General features: G+C 37.3%; 1 protein-coding gene across 1 annotated transcript in view; it reads right to left on the bottom strand.

The window, feature by feature from the left end:
• cnbd1 (cyclic nucleotide binding domain containing 1) overlaps positions 1-17583 on the bottom strand; it is a 43283-nt gene that overhangs the window by 16888 nt on the left and 8812 nt on the right. The window contains exons 5-6 of the mRNA XM_051882061.1: positions 3980-4125; positions 1898-1989 (exon numbers count right to left, since the gene is read on the bottom strand). Of these exons, the coding sequence (XP_051738021.1) occupies positions 1898-1989; positions 3980-4125 (238 nt within the window). The remainder of the gene's footprint in view (positions 1-1897; positions 1990-3979; positions 4126-17583) is intronic.

Here is a 17583-nt window from a genome sequence, read left to right on the forward strand (position 1 = left end):
GAAAAAACATTGACAGCCAATCAAAATTTATCCAATTTGAAAGTGTGCACTGCAAAATCATAACCACAGCAGCACGCTTTGAATAAACATAATATTATCGTCCATTGGTGTTGGTGCTAATACAGTTATCATTATAGTTTTCATTCTTGGTGTGAGCAGACCTTAACTGTATAGCCATGGCCATAAATGTCGTGAAGTTTGCTGCTTCAGTTGCTGTGGTGTTAATTCACATTGTTTCTAGATTATTGTGCAGAGTGATCAGAGTGAACTTTATCACAAAAACCCAAATTTCACTGTTTTTGGCCCTGACACAAAATTTCCAGCTAACATCATTTCATTAATCATATCATCAGCACATGGGAAAATGTGAACAAGTACTAGTCAGGATTGGATTATAAGAGCAGACTGATTGCTATAAAAGAAGTGCTTCGAATCATTGTGCTCTTGTATTGGTTACTTCCAAAGAAAGATGTGCAGCCATCATCACTTTGCATGTCACATGCAAGGAAATTGCAGCAAAAAATATTGCACCTGAAAGAACCATTTACCGGATCATCAAGAACTTCAAGGAGAGAGGTTCAACTGCAGTGAAGAAGGCTTCAGGACATCCCAGAGTGGATGGTTAAGGAGTCATGTCACCACCAGTGCAGAACTTGTTCAATATTGGCAGCAGGTGGGTGTGACGCATCTGCACGCACAGTGAGGCCAAGACTTTTGGACAATGGCCTGGTGTCAAGAAGGCAGCAAAGAAACCACTTCTCTCCAAGAAAAATATCAAGAACAGACTGAAATTCTGCAGGAAATACAAGGATTGGACTGCAGAAGACTGGTGCAAAGTTATTTTCTCAGATGAAGCCTCCTTCCAACTGTTTGGGACATCTGGAAAATCGATTGTCTGGAGCAGAAAAGATGGACGCCACCTTGAGTCGTGTGTCGTGCCAAAAGTGAAGCATCCTGAGACCATCCATGTATGGGGTTGCCACTGCCAGGAATAAAGAATGGAATTTAAAACGTCCTGCAAGAGCGACACCGATCCATTAGCAATTTGGTGACGATCCATGCATTTTCCAGCATGATGGAGCACCATGTCACAAGGCAAGAGTGATAATGAAGTGGCTCAGAGATCATTATATTAAAGGATTAGTTCACTTTCAAGTAAAATTTAGCCCAAGCTTTACACTCAAGCCATCCAAGGTGTAAATGATTTTCTTCTTTCTGATGAACACAATTGGAAATATATTAATAAATATCCTGACGCATTCACGCTTTATAATGGCAGTGAACAGGGGTTAAGAGTATAAAAAAAAAATCCATATTTAACAAGTTATGAAGTAAAATATCGCTTCGCTTCATAAGGCCTTTATTAACCTCCCGGAGCCGTGTGGAGTATGTTTATGATGGATGGATGTGGATGGATGCACTTTCACATACTCGTGACCCCTGTTCACTGCCATTATAAAGCTCGGATGCATCAGAATATTTATTAAAATATCTCTGATTGTGTTCATCAGAAAGAAGAAAGTCATATACACCTAGGATGGCTTGAGGGTGAGTAAAGCTTGGGGTAATTTTCATTTGAAAGTGAACAAATCCTTTAAAATTTTGGATCAATGGCCAGGCATGTTTTTGCCAATAAAAGCTTTTAAAACTTATGAAATGCTTGTCATTGTTTTCCAGTATACATTAGAAACGTGAAAAATAATCTACAAATACTGAAGCAGCAAACTTTGCCAATGCTTTTGGCCACGGCTGTAGATTAGAAAAGAGCAAAAGAATGTCGGAGAATATGGTAGTCAGCAACAATTGCCAAGGTAGGCATGTAATGTTTTTAAGGTTAGGTAAAGCAAAGGGCCAATTTAAAGTTAACAACTGATAGCCAAGTAGTGTAATTGTCTACCGTAGAGGCTGCCTGATCCTCTTTAATGGTTTCATAGCTGAACGGTTTCACTGAGCCCTTCAGAACGAGGTAAAACCCATTATGTCCAAAAACTGTAATCAGAAAGAAGGAAGAAGAAGAGATAAATAAGGCAGAAGACAACATACTCAATTAGAAAACTCTCCACTCAACAGTTACAGCTCAGCTGTTTTGGGTCAAAACACTTTACGCTTTTGTGTAGGTGGACAAGAGGCTGACTGAATCTTATCACAGTATCTGTTATGTGCAGAAAAAATGTACATGTAGAATAAGATTCCACAAACTACAATGATTCAAAAAGGAAAACAACACTAGAGATGTGTCATACAGTCATTTGGAGCCTGTCTCATCCTAAAAAAAGAGCAAAAATGGATGTAAAAATTGATGCATGCTGATGGGTTCTTGCATTCAACTTTGTAAAATAAACTTTTTATGCGTTTTGGCCTTTAATTTTCAAGACAACAGCATTTTGGGGGTCTGAAAACACAAACTTCTGAAAACGGGTTTTAAAGTGCAAGTTTTTGAAAACAATATGTATCATCTCCATGTAAACTACAAGAACACAAATCTGTGAAAACAGTATATATATATATATATATATATATATTCTTTTGAGGAATATATACACAGACACTATGAAATGTGCACTTTTCATATCCTTCAGTCATATACCTATATTTTAAGATGAATAAATCACCTTGACACAAAGATCTGAATGAGATGAAAACTGCTCTCTGAAAGCAAACCCTCAATATATGCTAAGAAAAACAGACTCCACAACATCTCTCACTCGTCACACGCAAACTTTTCAGCCTGGCGCAGACGGCTATCAACAGCAAATCACAGTGTTTATGCTCTGTAATCATCTGCAGCTAAAACTTGCATCCATAACGAAGCCCTTCCCCCCTCCATCTGTGACATACAACACGCCACAGCCATTACCGCCGCTCCAGACGAATCAATAAAGAAATCTCCATCTCCAAAACACCAGACGTTTGCAAAACGGTAACCATCGGAGTAGAGGCACGAATTCATACTTTCATCAAATTGTCTTTCCTTTATGTTTTTGCTTAGTGGCCCTGAAAGAATATGTGGCTGTTATTGAGCACAGATTAGCAGACGAATGAACACATCGATAGAAAATCAAGCATGCAGGGTTGGGTTCTCAACCTTTTAGAAGCACATCCAAACACTTGACAATATTTAAAGGCAAGACTGAAAGATGAAGTCAATGAAAGAGGTGTTCGATTTGTCTTGACAGATTGTGTCGCATGAGGCCACTGATATATAATATATAACCTAACAGTTTTGAATGAGAGAATCTTCTTTGGAGATTGATTTCAAAGCTAAATGTTTTTTTCAAGTCTCTGGATCAGAAGAATACTGTTTATGAAGCCTATATAGTCTATATATTTAAGAAATATCACATGAGCAAGACTACTGATAATCTTCATTCATAGATAAACTGTTCTGAAGCTGATAAACCTGCTGAGCTAGAAATCGGAAAAGTATGCACAATTCATTTATGAAATAAGTGTGGATGATTTCCCATCTGCCACTGTACAAAAACACAAATGGTGGATGAAAAATGACAGAAGAAAGTATCTCCAAATGAGACTAAGTCAATCCCTGTCAAACAGAAATGTGATTTTATACACTTTTCTATGATTTTCTGTTATACTAGGTCTTATGGGTTATTACTTTACAATGCATACTAAGCAATAACTACTTAAATTTCAAATGGTTTATCACAAAGTTATTGTGTGAGTTCAGAAGACTCTGAATATAGTGCATGGATCATATGAACCACTTTTATGATAACTTTTTGATGTTTTTTTTTGTCCTATTATATTTGAAAATAATGGCCAGGATATTCTTTAAAAAAAATAATCATACAAATCTTTGTGTTTCTACATAAAAAATTAAGTCATTTGAATTTCGAATGTCATGTTGGTGAGTAAATGATGATGAATTTTCATTTTTAGGTGTACTATCGCTTTAAGAGTGTATGCACTCTATTCCTGACTGTTTATGTGTGACTGTGTGTGTGTGTATATATCTTACTGATCTGTCCGCGGTCCCAGGTCTCGACATTGGTAACGGTACTAATCTGTTTCAGCTCCTGCAAGCCCAGCTGAGAGGTCAGACTGTGGATTCCCTTCAGCAGTTTATAAATGACATGATGCTCTGACTGGGATCTCTCAATAGGGCTGCAAAACACACAAAAAATAACAAATTCATTTTTCAGGAGACTAAACACCAAACTCTATTCAACAGATGTACACACCAGTGCTACAAGCTACAAACTACTCATTATTTAAAGCAATGAAGCTACAGAAAACTGCTTTGGAGCAACTTAAAGGGTTAGTTCACCCAAAAATGAAAATAATGTAATTTATTACTCACCCTCGTGGCGTTCCACATCCGTAAGACCTTCGTTAATCTTTGGAACACAAATTAAGATATTTTTGTTGAAATCCGATGGCTCAGTGAGGCCTGCATAGCCAGCAATGACATTTCCTCTCTCAAGATCCATTAATGTACTAAAAACATATTTAAATCAGTTCATGTGAGTACAGTGGTTCAACATTAATATTATAAAGCAACGAGAATATTTTTATAAGAATACTTATATAGTGATGGCCGATTTTAAAACACTGCGTCATGAAGCTTCGGAGCGTTATGAATCAGCATGTCGAATCAGCGGTTCGGAGTGCCAAAGTCACGTGATTTCAGCAGTTTGGCAGTTTGACACGCGATCCGAATCATGATTCGACACAAAAGATTCATAACGCTCCGAAGCTTCCTGACGCAGTGTTTTGAAATCGGCCATCACTATATAAGTCGTTATTTTGTTTTTTTTGGTGCACCAAAATATTCTCGTCGCTTTATAATATTAATATTGAACCACTGTACTCATATGAACTGATTTAAATATGTTTTTAGTACATTAATGGATCTTGAGAGAGGAAATGTCATTGCTGGCTATGGAGGTCTCACTGAGTCATCGGATTTCAACAAAAATATCTTAATTTGTGTTCCAAAGATTAACGAAGGTCTTACAGGTGTGGAACGGCATGAGGGTGAGTAATAAATGACATTATTTTCATTTTTGGGTAAACTAACCCTTTTAGGTGATTTATTTGATTAAACCTATTTTTGCAATCAGGGCAATATTTAAGGGCAATATTTTTGAGCTGACAAGATGTGCTTTTTTACATCCATTATTTAGATGGTAGTTCATTCTGATAGGTGTTTAGAGCTGACAAATTGTGCTTTTTAACATCCATTATTAATAATGGCTCCTCTCAGAATGAACTACCATCTAAACACCTCTCAGAGTGCGCTACCATCTTTATAATGGGTGTAAAAAAGCACATCTTGTCCTCTCAAAACACCCCTCAGAATGAACTACCATCTAAACACCCCTCAGAATGAACTACCATCTAAACACCTCTCAGAATGAACTACCATCTAAACACCCCTCAGAATGAACTACCATCTAAACACCCCTCAGAATGAACTACCATCTAAACACCTCTCAAAATGAACTACCATCTTAATAATGGATGCACAAAAGCACTAGCGTACGCTAGACACTAAACATTTGTGGTCTTCCTACGAGTCAGCACTTTCTTGACGTAACGCCACTTTGACTGTCGTGTAGAGGTCTGCTGTGGAGCTCGCACCAATGAGGGGCCACAAAGGGGGCGCTCGTGAACACCCTTCTGTAACCTAAAATTGACAAATGGAACACCATACGGTCTCGTGGACTTAACGGACACGTGTACACGGCAGCTATTTTAAGTCCACAAGACCGAAAGTGCTATGAAGTGTGCCATTTGGGACAGGGCCAACGTCTACAGTCATTATGGTCAACTGATTTATCACCTGATACAGTTGAGTACTGCAGTCAACTAGCAACAGCTACTAGTGACCAAAAGAACAGCGAACTGGAGACCTGCAGCTATTATCGCACCTTCAGAGTCCATTAAAGACAATCTTTAAAAGACTGTGGGATAAACTGACTCAAAATCTAGTCTCATCTGCATTAAAGTAAGTGTGTGTCCTAGACAAACCCCCTGCAGCCCAAACAAAAAACTCCTTAATCTTTTTACACCCTTTCTGTCCTACAGGCACCATCTCATCTTAATGAAACCTGAACACTTGCTATTAAGAAAACCCTCTGCATCATGTTATTATGTTTAAAGCTAATTCTTAAGGGAAAACTAGTGTCTCAGAGTGTGATGATGATGATGTTATTAGCATGGTGTCTAGTTCCATGGGCATCCAAGAGATAAAATCTCAACCGCAATAGCCGGGGAGGAGTTTAGCCATCAAGACCACACCGCTGCCAGCATGAGTGAGTAATCACAATGCCGATAGGCTGTGTGCGCACGAGTTTGCTTATGCTGGATGAAGGTCACATCCATCAATCAATCCTTTGTGAGCGTCTGCGTGTGCTTGTGTGTTCGGTAAATCAGTGTCAGTCTCAACAGAGCCAGCTTCGGACAGGCAAAAAGAATAAAATCTCTCAAACAATTCTGTGTTGTATTGGAATATCTCATCTCTAAACTATGATTGACATCCACCAGCATTTCCATGCCAAAAAACAAGAAAAGTTCCTGTTATTGCACGTTCATGTCCCCATCGTTTATAATCTTGAAATATTGTACAAAATATTAAACTATATATACCCTATATATACCCTATTTCTGAAAGTCTGTTTACCTTCCTTAAATTACTACAAAAGCATATTGATTTGAGTTCAAACAGTACTGTACAACAGAAATGACTTACCAAAGAGTCTTCAAACATCACAAATGCATTATACACCTACATTTTGTTAATCTTTGATACACTCCAGACTACAAATCAATAAACTCAAATGCATTCGCTGTAAAACACTACACAGATGGCAGAGCTTAGTCCTAATAGCGTTAGCAGAGATGTACAAGCATGAGTTTACAATTTACAAGAACGTCTCGCATACAGTTTGGCAGTCTTAATTTCAGGGTTCACAAAACATCCTCTGTGCACCAAGTTTGTAATTCCCCATCCTCCTGCCAAAGCACTACGTGGATAAAAAGAAACACATTAAGCAGTTAAGATAATGGGATATCATCTTTTACACTATGGGTCATTTCTGGAGTGAGAGCAGAACTGCCTTTTAAAAGATACAATTAGCAGTAACATCATCTATCTATGGATGGGAATGAGGCAATGGTCATGTCAGGTCACCTGATCTAGCCCTGAGTTGAACATTTAAGGTCATTAAGAGACATTATGGAAAGTTTAGATCTTCCTGGTTTCTAAAGAACAAGCCGATTCAAAAGATGGTACCAAATTAGTTTTTATTTAATGAGGATTACAAAGATATGTCAATGAACTCCTCCACAAAATGAACAAACCGCTTCAGTGGTACATTTTTTAGAAAATGAATTATTTATAGATTTTTTTTTCTAATTAGAGGCCATATTAGTAATGCAGCTAATTCATGGAAGTAAAGCTCTTTTTTTGCATTTTTAGCTCAAAAGAATCAGGTTGGTTTGGCTGATAAATATGCACTTCATCCGCAGGGCTTTCCTTAAAATTAAAAATTAAAAATAAGCCAATCACAGGATGAGACATTTTTGGATTTACTTACAAAATCCATAAATAATTACTCAAAAAGACAACTGATTACAAAATAATGCAACAGATTTACACAAAATTATACCGAATATACCGAAAAGCTACTTGCTGTTAACATGGCCAGTCACTTCCAAAAAACATTTTTGAGCCAAATACGAAGTTCTGTCATAAATTAGCCTGTGCTATTAGCCTGTGCCATCTGTCATCTAGATGGCACAGGCTAATAGGTCCTTTAACTCAACCTGATCGTAATCGCATCATTATCTATAGGGCACAGCTGATTGGTTCCTGCTGTATCAGTAGCCAATGAGCTTGCGTGCTCAACCTTCAAATACTTAGGTAGCATTTGCCTTAGCGGTGCAGTGCGCTTCAGAAAACCTCCACCTTCCCCAGCTCCACCTGTATAGATCTGCTACGGGTAATTCATATACGCTATATTGTACAGCAGCAGCATGTATTACTTGCTCACAGCAGCATGTCGTGTATGTATTGGCAGTAGCAAGTCAGCAGCGTAGCAAGACCAAGACCAAACATATCAACATTATCATACCCATTACCATGTCAAACACTCAGAGAGCTGACATGACAGAATTATATTAATCGGAAAAGCCATGTGACCAGGGTGGGAAAATATTTTTGCAGAGATAGCTGTTAAAATTCTAGTTTTACCAGCTATTGCAGCTGGTGGGCTGAGATTTTTATCAGTTCAGATATAGAGAATGGCTTCATAAGGTGAATTACCTTATGTATGAAACTAAAGCCAAAGGCTTTGTAAGTTAGATCAGATATCTCTTTGATTGTGAGTCACTGAAGTCCAACCAATCAGATATGCATCTCGACAGCTTTTCTTTCATCCTCTTTTCTTCAAACCTGAATAAAATGTTACTTTATCAAAAGTGCATTGTTACGAAACAACAGCATTTCACGTCAACGGCCAAATTAAACCTGAAAACAATTTTTTTGTGTTGAGATTTTGCTAACCGATGAATAACAGAAGCTGACTAGGAAACGATCTCTGGCTTAATTCCAGGATTCTCGTTGACATTTCCATATACTTCCATTAATTATGAATTCTCTGTAGATAATAATAATAATAATTGCAAGCTTTAATCCCTCCATAAGATTCTAATTAACTGGAGGGAACTTATCACTGAATGAATGGGGAAAAAATGAATTATAACTCTTTTTTTTTTGTGAGAATATCTGCTGATTGCAGTACATACAAAGCCTGTGGTGCTGAATAAAAACAGCAGAAGTGAAGGAGAGAGAGGGAATGAAAAAAGGAGGAAAGATGAGGTGGCTGAGATAATGAAGAAAAACTTTTGAGTCCCATTTTACAAAACAAGTGCCATTTGTATTCTTCATATACATGTAAAAAATGACCTACACAAATAGTAGCTGACGCTTACTTTTACAATGTAAATAAAGTCACTTTCTAAAGTTAGTAAAATGATAAAAAAAGCCTAAATAAAAGCCTAAATTCAATCTGTTCATCATATAATGCAATCATGTCTCTTCAGAAAATTCGGACTAAACCGCTCAATTCATATAGATTTGTTTTACAATCTCTTTATGAACTTTTTGAAGCGTCAAGTGGTAGTTGCATAGTTGTCAATGGAGGGACAGAAATCTCTCAGATTTCATTTAAAATATCTTCAGTTGCGATCCGAAGATGAACGAAAGTCTTACGGGTTTGGAACAACAGTAAATGATGACAGAAGTTTCATTTTTGGGTGACCTATCCCTTTCAATTATTATTTAAAACAGTGTTTCAAATCTTACAAAAAAGCACTTTAAAAGAGCCTTATCAAACTGTAAACAGCATGTGTTTCATAAAATGACTCTTTTTTTTTATCAAAGCAAAGAATGAAAAAAACAATAACCTCAACGAAACAACGAAAGAGTCTACAGCAAAGACACTCTCATTTCACCTCCCATGAGAAGGGTCAAGGACCGTTCTCCATGTTTGTGCTGCTCAGCTCGGGAGACAATTACAGCAGCATCAGAGGGGTTTCAGTGGCCAGCCGCTTTCTATGAGCAGCTTTCACGGGTCTGTCGGACAGCGAGAGGCTTTGTCTTTCAACAAACAACTGTAATAGTCCTTATCTGAGGAGCAGGCTGCCTTTACAACACTATCTTATCAGCCACCAAATACTTTCCTACGAACTATCTCCAGAGAATGCACCGGGAAAATTGCCACTAAACCGAGAGCAGCCACTGACATAAATCACCGAGAAAGAGGTACATCGATAAGAGCTATCTCAAAGTTAAAGCCACAAAGCTGTTTTGGGGTCAGAATGGCCAGCAAACTTAATTCAAATTCTAAGTGCCACTTTACTTTGAAGATAAAAAGGAAACCTTCTCCGGGTAATCAATTCAATCTGAACGTGCAAATCTCATTGCTGATAACCTCCACTGTCTTTCCTTAAATTGTCTGCAGCACTTTTCTAGAGCTCAAGTAAAATGGAAGGGAAAAAAGTCAAGCCAGCCTTCAAAAAAAAAAAAAGAGGTTTCGCTGTTCTTTTCATCCCTTTTATACCACCAAGAAAGTCAGAATAGACAAGACTATAGCTGCTTTATTGGAAACGTCCAATACTGCATCCATCATGTCTAATATCAGTATTAGATATATTATTACAGTCTAATATCCCAGCTGAAAAAGACAAGAATAAAATCCCATGGAGGTCCCGGTTGGTTTATTCTGGTTAGTGCCAATTAAGTGCTAGTCTTAAAGGAAGAAGATATTGGTAACAACATTGGATCCCATTGACTTTCATAGTATGGACAAAAAGAAGAGAGACATTTTACAAAATATAGGTCATATAGGTTTGAAACGACATGAGAGTGAGTAAATTATTTCACTTCACCATCACTGATTGACTAGCACTTGCGTGACAGTAACGTGAAACAAGACTTCATTCGCCCCAATGGAAATCATAAAATTTAATATAGTAAATGTGTGAAAAAGTGACAGATTTTAGCCGCAGCTTCAGCGTCTATTTATAATGCAGGGGGCGGGATGCCCCCTCTCTAGACTTTTGAATCTAGAGAGGATTTGATTGGACAGAAAATCTGATAAGAAGCTAAAGTGCAGAGTGATGTCATCAAAATCACTGATCCATATTGGCGGAAGTGAGAGACTGTAGGTTTTGAATGCTTATATCTTCTAAATGCGAATTTTGTCACTCTTTTGGAGCACACTAGCTTATAAATAACAGTAAGACTAACATATTCATACTAAAAGCCAAAAAAACTTAATTTGATTTCATGGGGTCTTTAAGTTTGAGAGAACTAAACAAGCATTTATAACAGTTAGTTGGTCTTCTGTGATTTTGCTTAATTGAAATCCACCAACCAGAGCTTGGCTGCCATGGACGTGTGAGAGAGACAGAGAAGAAGTGATCTGTTTCCTCACATGTAGCAGCTGTCAGAAGTCTCAGTTTCACAGCTGGTTCTGAGGTTCTCCTGCTAACAGCCAAAGAGTCCCGAATCCTGACAAAACAAAGCTCAAGCACAAATTATAACTGTCAGAACTGTTAAATAAGACTCCGTAGCCAACACGTGTGTATGTCATCAAAACTGGGAACGTTTTTTTGGACCAAAACACAACTCTGTGAAAACAAAACCCTTTCACACGCCTAGAAGGAGATTCTGTTAAATGGAAAAACTAAAGTCATTGTTTAAAAAAAAGAAAACACACACACAAAACACATTTTCAAACTTGATATTGCATCTCGTAAACATTTCGGGCACAGTGAGGAGGTTTGTCAGCAGCACCCTGTAGGGATCAATCATTCTTCAAAATTTCTGCCATAAAATCCTATTATAAAGCAAAGACTTTGAGATAAGTGCGCAGCTTTCTGCTTTGCATTTGTTCGGGCCAAACACTAAAATGTTATTGCTTAAAAGTTGCTATTTCATAGCTCAGAAGACTTAATTGACTTCACTTGCCCTGTAAAAAAAGAAAAAAAAAACTTTTGTCAGATAACCAAAAAAAAAAAAAAAGAAAAACATTTATCATTTACCACGCTCCTAAATTAACTGTTTGGTTCAGGTGCAGTGTTATTTTTAACACCTACCTGTTCGGAGATAGCAAAAAATGGCTACTTTTGCTTATACCTTCTGAACGGTTTGGCCAAAAATGGTCTTGATAGATTCATGGCAGCATGCTGAGTCCAATTTTACCATATCGGCCATTTTTTGTGTCGGCCATTTTGCATTTTGTAGCAAAATGCTGTATTTTTTTAACACATTACTGTATCTTTACGAAACTTGGTATGGGTCATCAGCACGATGTCATGAAAGAGCCTGAGAAGTTTCGAAACAGCGCCTGCCTAGTGGTGAAATAAATTATTCATATGCTCATAACTTTTGAAGTGGTTGACTTATTTTCATCTCCTTAGATTCCTGAATCCTTGCCGAGTCCAACGATACCTAACATGCTAGGTTTCGCCATTATGGTTTTTGCAACGTTGCGATTTAGCATTAAAACAACATTCGCGAATATTTTCAAAACTGTTAGTCTGATCGAGATGAAACCACCATAGGAAATTCTGCAACATAGGTCGCTGGCTATACGTTAAACCCCAAATGCCAAAATTTTGATAGTAAGTGGCAAAACAATGCAATCAAAGTCGTGCATGGGTAATTTTTCTACTCATACATACACGTCTATAACTCCTAAACGAAACAAGATATTTTCACCAAATTTGACACACTTATTTATGGGCACACTCTGAGGACACACAAAAAAGGGGTGGGATTGCGCCTGTTGGTGGCACTTTAACTGAACAAATATGTAACTACAATAAACTATATGAAATAAAATGCTATATTTTACTGATGATTTTACTTCTTGCTTGCTTCTTTGTGCTTGGCCCCTTAATGGCTGCTTGCAGCTATATTTTAATTTGTTGTGGTTAGTTAAATGTAAACATATCTTTTCCCGTTTGTTGTCAAGGAAACATTTCTAATTAATATGATTTTTAAGTTCAAGTTTTTCATCAAATATTGATATTTTATTGCTCATTTTACCAAAAACATTTTTAATAGTTTGAATTTGTTAATATTAACTACACTGTTCAAAGCAAATATAAATGAATATTATTGAACCAACCTAAATACATTAAGTTAGACCAACAAAAGTTAAGGCTCCGACCCAAAAAGGGTGAACTTTCCCTGGGATGATTCTCAGTTTCCTTTTGTGAAAAAAAATGGAAACAAACTAGACAAATTTTGAGTTATAAAAACAAAGCAAATAGTGAAGCCCACATAATTTGATTTTGAATATGATAAGATAAGAAAAGATCTGAGATCATATTTAAATCTCTGACCTTTAAATGCAGACTTTGGTATCTTGGGCTCAAATGTGAGGACAGTGAGAGACATTGTAGAGATCTTTTCTAAAACTCTAGAAGAAACAAAAGACATAATCATCTGTTTCTCAGTAGAAAAACATGAGAAGCAAAAGACATTGTTTTATGTGATTTTTCTTTCCTGCAAGCTGTAGAGTTGACATGAAAACAACAGAATCAGGCCAGTCTACTAAGTTACAGCCTGGAAACAGACATTTTGAATACCCGGTTTATATTAAAGCTAGTTAAGTCAATGAGTTCATTTATTCAGCTTTGGGACAAATAAATCCTTTAGGTGTTAGTGTTGCTCTCAAGTTTGACAACAAGGGAATCTGGTCCAAAGCACCAAGCCTTGATTGACCTGCCCAGAACTGGACTTTCCCTTCTTCCCAATCCCTTTCGACCTCTCCAAAGATGATGATGTTTCCACTGCAGCTGTTGTTATACTCAGAATTTCTCTTGTAAGAAACCTCACTCCTCCAGTAAAGAGATTTACCAGTGCACTTATCCCCTGACTCCATCACTCAGAACCGTCAGCAATACGATTAAAATACAGTCTGGTTAATTTCTCTCTGGTTCTCCTTTCCCACTGTGAAGAGTAATGTAATCCTGGGTGTTTCTAGTTTCTTAATGTGCCAAAATATTAAATATCTGATCATGAATGTCTTCTGAAAAAACAAACTGATCCACAGCAAAGTAAGAAGAAAGGATTTTCTGGCACAGAAAGAGAAAATATTCAACTTCCAACCTCCAGAGCACCAGGATAGATGGTTAATTGGCAGGACTACAAGACATTAGACTTGGTTTTGACCTGATAGAGGCAGGTTAGACCAGTTTGGGCCAGCAACAAACCATCTACCAGGTTGTACACATCAGTTTTACCACCTATAGTCTGCACCGGGCACTACTAGGCTGAAATAAGGCATGCTGATGAATAAATACCAAATATTTGTGAATGTCCATTGAGCACTAAGACCTTGAACTTGGCATTTAATATATAGACCACAAATGAGGAAATAATCCTTATTTAAAAACAAATTATCAAGAAAGAAGTGCATTCAAATATCACCATCGACTTGAGAATTAGATACAAAAGAGGTACAAAGTTTAGGAGGCTTCTTTCCCTGCTTTCATTTGGCCTCCTCACATACACAACAGCCCTCATCGGCCGTTTCCTGTCAGATCTGGTTTTGTGTTTTGTGCTCTGTGGGACTTTTATGTTGAAGTTCTCTGTGCCTAGTTTCTGTGTTCTTTCCTGTGTCCTGTTTCCTGTGGCCAGGTTGTAGTTTTGTAGTTTTTCAGTTTTCATTAGTCTGCTCCAGCTGTGTAAGTTTTCCTTGTTTAGCTCGTTAACCTGTCTGTATAAAAAGCCCTTGTTTTGTCTGGTTCTCGGTCGGTCGTTGTTTGATGTCATGCAGGTGTCCTTGTGCGGTTCCTTGTGTTTTGCTTTGTTTTTTCTCAGTGTTATTTTGTTCCTGATTTATGTTATGATTGTTTATTTTCATTAAAATCTCCCTACATTTGGATCCTTACCTCTGCCTGCTGTCTTTGATTCCTTCGTTCCCTGACAGTTTCCATAACAACATCTTAAACAGCAAATACAATGGTGGTTTAGAACTGTAGGCTGATAGGGAACCCCGCCAATCGTTCTCCACACACATAAGCCCCAGAGCTTTCCAAATGATCTAAAATTTAAGAAACTAAACATTTCACATGATGTACACATCTGAACTGCACTAGATGGTAATCATGCCTGTTGGCTGAATATATAGATGATGACAGATGTTAGGATTAGTTCACTTCAGAATTAAAATTTCCTGATATTTTACTCACTCTCATGTCATCCAAGACGTTTATGTCTTTCTTTCTGCAATCGCAAAGAAATTAAGGTTTTTGAGGAAAACATTCATTATTTTTCTCCATATAGTGGACTTCAACAGTTACCAACGGGTTGAAGGTCCAAATTGCAGTTTCAGTGCAGCTTTATAGGGCTCTACACGATCCCAGACGAGGAATAAGGGTCTTATCTAGCAAAACGATCAGTCATTTTCTAAAAAAAATTTAAAAAATTAAATACTTTTTAACCACAAATGCTCATCTTGCACTAGCTCTGCGATGCGCTACGCATTACGTAATCACTTTGGAAAGGTCACGTGTGACGTACGCTAAAGTACCGCGGTAGAGTTAAACACTCCATCTCATTTTCTCCTCCAACTTCAAAATCGTTCGACATCTTGTTTTACCTTAATTTTTTTAAAGGCCGTTCGCTTTGTAAACACTTGCTCGGCCTACGCCACGCGTGACCTTTCCAACGTGATTACGTAATGTGTGGTGCATCGCAGAACTAGTGCAAGATGAGCATTTGTGGTTAAAAAGTATTTAATTTTTTTTTAGAAAATGACAGAGTGTTTTGCTAGATAAGACCTTTATTCCTTTTCTGGGATAGTGTAGAGCCCTTTGAAGCTGCATTGAAACTGCAATTTGGTCCACTATATGGAGAAAAATCCTGGAATGTTTTACTCAAAAACCTTAATTTCTTTTCGACTGAAGAAAGAAAGACATAAACATCTTGGATGACATGGGGGTGAGTAAATTGAGGAAATTTTAATTCTGAAGTGAACTAATCCTTTAAATTATATATATATATATATATATATATATATATATATATATATATATATATATATATATATGCCTCATATTTGCACTGATTAGAGTTTCAGGTTACACAGAAAACTTTTCTGGGTCAAAGTGTGTTTCTCTGTCCAGAACACACCCCCAGGAAATACAGGAGGAGGATTGTGGGAAAGGGTGAAGTCTTGAGGAAGGGTCAGAGCCCTGAAATACAGAGCAAAATAAATACACGAACTATAAAAAAAAAATACAGTCAGAAAGTGCACACAAAGCAGGTTGTGCTGGCTGGCTTCCTTCATTAAATAAGCTAAACGTCTTCCGCTGATTCCTGGAGCAGCTCTCCCCCCATCACTGCCCTGCTCTGACTGTTACAATGGCCTCCTGGACATGGAGCTACATGGGCAAAGCCAGCATGGGGGGAAGCCAAGCACTTCCTGCCTCCAGAGCTGGCAGAGAGACAAGCTCTCACGGGAACAGCGTGCAAGAGCAGGAAGTGTGTGTGTGTGTGTTGCCAGCACAGTTGGTCCAGCTCCCCATGAGACCTGGATGGGGAAAACTGGCTTTATGACAAGAGCAGATGTAAAGACATACTAGTCAACAAACCCATATAAGATAGTGTATGCACACACACCAGGTCACCGGATGACCTTCAGATCACCAACTGACCTTTGGATGTGTTTAAAATGTACTTAAAAGAGCTGAGCAATGACAATGTGGCGCAAATAATTCTTACGAATTCAAGTTCATGACATTGTCCACATTAAAGTCAAAACAATGCACAGTCCGCAACCTACTTTACTTCTGTAATCTAACATATTTTTGAGTCAAAGAGGATATTCAACATTAAATAAACTTTATGATAAAGAAAACTACCATTAGCATTTACATTCACACCATGATGATGCAATCTAAAATCTGCCATCTTTTCTCACGGGCACTCAGTTTTTTAGAGCCAATCGGCTGAGCCACAAATGTCAAGTGACTAATCACTCTATGACCTCCAGAAAATTACATCATAGCAAGGCTTGATTGGCTCATGGCACCACAATGAATTAGTACAGTCCCAAACCCTTCACTAACACCCATCCCAAGATGTGACAAAGGCAGCAAACAAGGAAAAATATTAAAGTCCATATCAAATTTTCAAGCTTTTATATATATTAATGATTATTATTATTATTATTAAAACATTAATCAAAACTAAATAAATAAAGCTACCACTGGCTAAGCATGTACTACGATCAAATGTTTGTATGTTTATTTGAATTGTTATGCAGCAGACCAAGACAAATGTAAGTCTTTTAAGAGTTCTAAAAATTAAAAATAAAATAAAATGAAATAAAATAAAAGCCACCAGCAAAACAAAATATCATAAAATATTTGCAAAAAAATATAATAAAATATTTGCAATTTATATGTTGCTTTCTTGGGGAAAAAATGGTTGTTTAGGACAAAAAGTATAGTTATGAAATCTAATAGCATGGACTAACAATAACTATGTTTCCATCCACCTATTTTTATGCGCATTTTGGGATATCGCATAAAAAAAAAAAAAGCTGGATGGAAACGCCGAGATGCGCATAAATTTGAGGCGGATAATTTTTTATCCGATAAGAAGACATGCGCATAAACTACACTGGAAACACATTTACCAAAACAGAAAATTCAATGAGATTACCATAAGCTGGGTCTTTGATTTTATCTATCTGGAATGGATTGGAATGTGGTTATAAAATGGGACTGTTGAAATGTAAGAGCACATCATTCAAAATCAAAGCAAGTTATTGCATTTTGGTAGAAATACAAGCTTTTTTTCTTTTTAGAAACAGTGAGACCAGCAATGCGCTTTTAAAAAAAGTAAACAGGGTACATTTGGATTTCTTGTTGACTTTAAACGAAATCAGTTATTTTGTTTACCTTTAAAACAAACCCTTGAGCCCTCATTGGTCATTTGATAGTGACTCCTATGGCACCGTCGAGTGTCTATCGCTGGTGGGCTTGCGATTTTTTACCCTTTCTAATCTCATTTCCACATGGCTGAGATTC

The sequence above is a fragment of the Ctenopharyngodon idella genome, chromosome 23, assembly GCF_019924925.1.
Source record: "Ctenopharyngodon idella isolate HZGC_01 chromosome 23, HZGC01, whole genome shotgun sequence".
In the NCBI taxonomy this organism is placed as follows: Eukaryota; Metazoa; Chordata; class Actinopteri; order Cypriniformes; family Xenocyprididae; genus Ctenopharyngodon; species Ctenopharyngodon idella.